This window comes from Quercus suber, unplaced genomic scaffold (assembly GCF_002906115.3).
Source record: "Quercus suber isolate HL8 unplaced genomic scaffold, Cork oak 2.0 scaffold_40, whole genome shotgun sequence".
Classification (NCBI taxonomy): domain Eukaryota; kingdom Viridiplantae; phylum Streptophyta; class Magnoliopsida; order Fagales; family Fagaceae; genus Quercus; species Quercus suber.
Window position 1 is genome coordinate 522,969 of NW_027069505.1, and position 5,314 is coordinate 528,282.

Here is a 5,314-nt window from a genome sequence, read left to right on the forward strand (position 1 = left end):
ACACCACTATTCTCCCTAACCACAGGTTGTGATCGTAGTATAAACATGGGCTGTTTACCTTTGTTGGCAGTGGAACTAAAGGACTCCGAATTGCGGTTGGAAAACTTTAAACTTGCCCTGAGACGCTGATACTTTATTTTCTTGGATAAGGTTACAGCCTCATTCAAAGTATATAGGGTTTGTAAGGATACCTGATCTCGGATGGAAACTCGTAACCCGTGTACAAATCTGGATATCCGTTGATCTTCAGTTTCCTCCAAATCATTGCGATTCGCCAACCTGTCAAACTCCTCCATGTACTCATTAACTGTTCGCGTACCTAGCCTGCAATCCTGGTACTATTTGAACAACTCCTGTTGGTAATTTGGTGGTAAGAACCGATCTGCCATTAATCTTTTCATTCTCCTCCATGATCGTATTAGAAGCTTTCGTTCATGGATATGGCTTAATTGAACACTATCCCATCAGGTAGATGCTCCTCCCTTTAATTTGTAGGCCACCAAACACACCTGTTTGTCATCTGCTATACCCATATAATCGAAAAACTTTTTCACCTCACTGACCCAATCCAGATACTCTTCAATGGAGACATTTCCAAAAGGGAATTCAACAAGAGGACACTCAAAGTATTCGTTGGTATTCTTGTTTATCCAAAAAGTACTTTCTCTTTTAAATATATCAGAAGTGGATATGCCTAGCAAGCCACTTACCATATTTTTAACTTCCTTTCCTCTTTAACATTTTGGGGGCAACTTAATGGCCTCATTGTATCATAAATAATTAGTAAAATTTTCTCTGCTCTTAATGCATAGGGTTGCGATGCATCAATACTATTGGATACAAGCAATGGTGAGAAGTTTGCCCTTCCCAACTTAAATTCAGTTAGAGGATTTAACGTTGTGGATAATATCAAAAGCTCTGTGGAGAGTGCATGTCCTGGTGTTGTATCATGTGCTAATATGGTAGCCATAGCCGCCCGAGATTCAGTGCTCTTAGTAAGTTTAAGGCTGCGTTTGTTTTGGGTGAAAACCATTTCCGGAAATGGTTTTCGAATTTTCCTTGTGTTTGGTTGCGCTGGAAAATGCAATTTTCCGGAAATCATTTTCAGTTGACTCACGGTCAAGGGTGAAAATGATTTCCGGACTCATTTTCACTTCAAATGAGTTCCGGAAAATGGAGAGAAAGAGAGAGCATGAAGACAGAGAGAAGAAAATGGAGAGAAAGAGAGAGCATGAAGACAGAGAGAGGGAAAGAGAGAAATAGAGCACCGCCGTCGCCGAAGAACCGGGCCTTGCCAAAGAACCGCGCCGCCTTGGCACCGCGCCTCGCCGAAGAACCGCTCCTCGCACCGCACCGCGCCTCGCACCGCACCGCACCGCCTTCGGACCGCACCTCGCCGTGAACCCAGCGCTCGATCTCGATCTCGATCCCCGAAGAACCCAGCGTGCGCCTCACCGTCGATCGTCGATCGTCGATCGTCGTCGCCGCGCCTCTTCCTCTTCCTCGATCTCTCAGCTCTTTTTTTTTTTTTTTTTTTTTTTTAAGTTTGATTGCTGTTGTTGTTTTTTTTATTTTTTTTTTTTTTTTTTTTTTTTTTATGAACTGATTATTGTTGTTGTTATTGTTGTTGTTGTTGTTGTTGTTGTTGCGTTTGCCGGAATTTGTTGTTGTTGTTATTGTGGCCGGAATTTTACTGCCGGAATTTGTTGTAGGAAAATAGCATTTTCCTAATTGAACCAAACACATGAAAATATTTTCCACCCCAATTTTCATAATACAACCAAACACTTAAAAATATTTTCCTTTTCCGGAAAATAGCATTTCCGGAAAATACATATTTTCCGGAAAATATTTTACACGAAACAAACACAGCCTAAATCTTTTTTTTTTTTTCCTAGTTGACTTATGTATATATATGATCATTATTCACTAGTTCACTGCTCACCACTATACATAGACTAATATACAATTTGATTTTTGGAACCAATTTCAAATTCAAAAGAATGAAATGATGGTCATTTATAATTGCTATTATTATAGTGTTAAGAATATATGTGGTCGACCTTGATTAATTTGTTGAGGTATATATTGTTGACCCTAAAAATTTTATGAGTAGCACTTAGTTGCTATTGTTGTAGTATATATATTATTGCAGCAACATGCTAAACAGCACATTAGAATCAATAGAATAATATTAGAGAAATATTTGACGTTGAAGGAACTTCGAAGTACACACAAAAGTCTTATGAAATCTGAATTCAAAATTATCTTTCAACATTTATCATGTTCTGTAATGGTTTGCAGAGTGGAGGCCCTACATGGAAGGTTCCGTTGGGCAGAAGAGATGCGCTAGTGGCAAATCAAACGGGAGCAAATGCTGGGCTTCCTTCTCCATTTGACAGCCAGGGTAATATCGCTCTCAAGTTTGCAAATGTAGGCCTCAATCTCACAGATGTGGTATCCTTATCAGGTACTTGTTACATAAATTACACTATAAATTTAACTAACATAATATGCAAATATTGAAGAATGTTAAGAAAAAGTTCTCTCAAATTTATCCAACTAAAATTGCCTTCATAATTCCATATAAAAGAAATATTTCCTTCATAATCATAAGGGTAAAATGCATTTTTGATCCCTCAAACATGTTTGATTTTGGTTTTTTAATTTTTAAACATTCAATTCTCTAGTCGTTCAATATTTTAAAATATAGTTCATTCATCTATTCTTCTATTTATGTGACTACGAAATGTTGGAGCACCCATATTAAAGGGACCCCATATTTATCGAACTAAAATTAAACAAAAATGCAAATAAGAAATGGATGGAAAGCAAGAAATAAATAGAAAAAATTACGAAGGGAACCATCAAACTAAATTGTTACATTTTAAAATTTGAAAGACCAAAATCAAACAAACTCCATACTTGAAGTACCAAAAATTCAGTTTACCCTAAGTTCAATTTCTTATAGGTTACTCCCTGTTACAATATTATAGCTAGCCATCAGAATTCATGAGATGGCACTAATTCTTGGTTCATACAATTCTTTAATATGACATGACAAACCACTTATTAGAGGATTAGATTTTTCAATTGATGCATTGTATATTATTTGTATAGAAGGTCATACAATTGGACTATCTAGGTGTCTTCTCTTCAGCAATAGGTTGTTCAACTTCGCCAGAACAGGCAATCCAGACAGTACTTTGGATACGAATATGTTGTCCGATTTGCAAAATATATGCCCAGTGAATGGTGATGCAAACAAGGCAACATTCCTGGATCGAAACTCAAATGATTTGTTTGACAACCACTACTTTCAGAACTTGCTCAATGGAAAGGGTCTTCTTAGCCAAAACGACAACCCTAAGTTTGGTCCAAAGATACAGCACTAATAGTGGTCTTTTCTTTGCGGACTTTGCTAATTCCATGATCAAGATGGGGAATATAAGTCCACTTACTGGGTCCAGTGGACAGATCAGAAAGAACTGTAGGGTTGTGAACTCATAAATTGTGCTGAACATAACAAGGATTTTAAGTCTCTATAGTGTGGTTTTATTGCTGGCTTTTTCTGATGGTTTTCTTGAATCCTGTAGCCAATGATTTTCTATTTGATAACCATACAGAGAAATTGTGAAAGCTCATATTTTCACAATTTATGGCAGAAAGATCTCATACAATTTATTGAAATTTAAAATTAACCAGAAATCGCATGCACACAAATAATAAAATCTTTAAGAAAAAAAATTAACATTACAATAAGGTTTGGTTAATTTTATCACGCCTCAAAACCCCAAGGATCCAAAGTATGAGAAGGATGTCTCAAGTACCTACCTATAGATTTTTTCTTTTTTGATGATTCAATCCACATAAATCATATCAATGACCAACACTAAGAATTATTATAATAATTCCATTGAATATATCTCAAAGTCAGAACTCTAAGCAATAATTACAATAACCATTGGCCACAAAAGAATGGAAGTCTAAATAAATAATTACATATCATCAGCTTGTCCCATCAGTGAGAATGTAGTCATAACCACTATTAGATACAAAAGAATGAGTCAAGCCTATACTATGATATACATCATCTAAATATTTCCATCACAAAAGTTCAGCTTCCATCAGTAGTTGTCTAACTACGGTAAGCCATAACATCTGACTCAAAAGGTTGCTGTCTGCTCTTTAAAAATTCATTATTAAACAATAGTGAGACAAAACTCAGTAAGTAGTAATGTTAATGTGCATATGAGATGACAAATACATAATGATGGATACTTTGGCATGCCTATCATAACTTAGATATTTCGAGTTAAATTCAATAATAAACACTTTCAATACAATAATACATAAATTGCATTTTAAATAATGGAGCATCAAAGTAATCAAAATAGTACATTGTGACATTACATTACTCACATGGTAAGCCAGAATGATATCCACTAGACACCCTAAAACAAACCCAAATTCCAGATACATATAGTAGTTATCCCCACAAGCTAATACGCCAAGTTACAAATGTCACACAAACTCGAGTATAAAGCTATAGGCTACCATGTCACAAAGACTACAAGAACAAAGCATAAGCTACCAGTTATTGGGTACTATGTCACACAGACTTAGGTTCCATTCTATAAACCACCGTGTCACAAAGACTCAAGTGCCATAATATAATCCACCGTGTCACATAGACTCAGGTATTGCGCTATTGGCTGTGTCACAAAGACTGCAAGTACCAGTCATTGGCTACCGCGTCACACAGACTCAAGTGCCATAATATAATCCATTGTGTCACATAGACTCAGGTGTTGCGCTATTGGCCGTGTCACAAAGACTGCAAGTACCAGTCACTGGCTACCATGTCACACAAACTCAAGTGCCATAATATAATCCACTGTGTCACAAAGACTTAGGTGTTGTGCTACTGACCGTATACAAAGACTGCAAGTACTAGTCACTGGCTACTGTGTCACACAGACTCATTTGTCATAATATAATCCACCATTTCACAAAGACTCAAGTGTTGCGCTACTAGCTGTGTCACAAAGACTGCAAGTACTAGTCACTAGCTACCATGTCACACAGACTCAGGTGCCATAATATAATCTACCGTGTCACGAAGACTCAGATGCCATCATACCAACACCACATAGATCCAAGTATTTGGTTGAGTAATCACTAGGAAATCACAATTGCCATGACATGAGGCAAGGTGTCATAAAGAGCTAGCAACTTTATATAATCAAGTTTCGTAACACATTTCTGATGAATTTGCATAATTTCCAAAGGAATTCATATCCAGTCATATTTT

General features: G+C 36.7%; 1 protein-coding gene across 1 annotated transcript; it reads left to right on the forward strand.

The window, feature by feature from the left end:
• Nucleotides 1-409: 409 nt before the first annotated feature.
• On the forward strand, nucleotides 410-3,395 carry LOC112008398 (peroxidase N-like). The gene is made up of 5 exons (XM_065771137.1): nucleotides 410-468; nucleotides 573-636; nucleotides 813-995; nucleotides 2,305-2,470; nucleotides 3,121-3,395. Exons 1-5 carry the CDS (start codon nucleotides 410-412, stop codon nucleotides 3,393-3,395), a joined length of 747 nt encoding a protein of 248 aa, XP_065627209.1.
• Nucleotides 3,396-5,314: the final 1,919 nt, after the last annotated feature.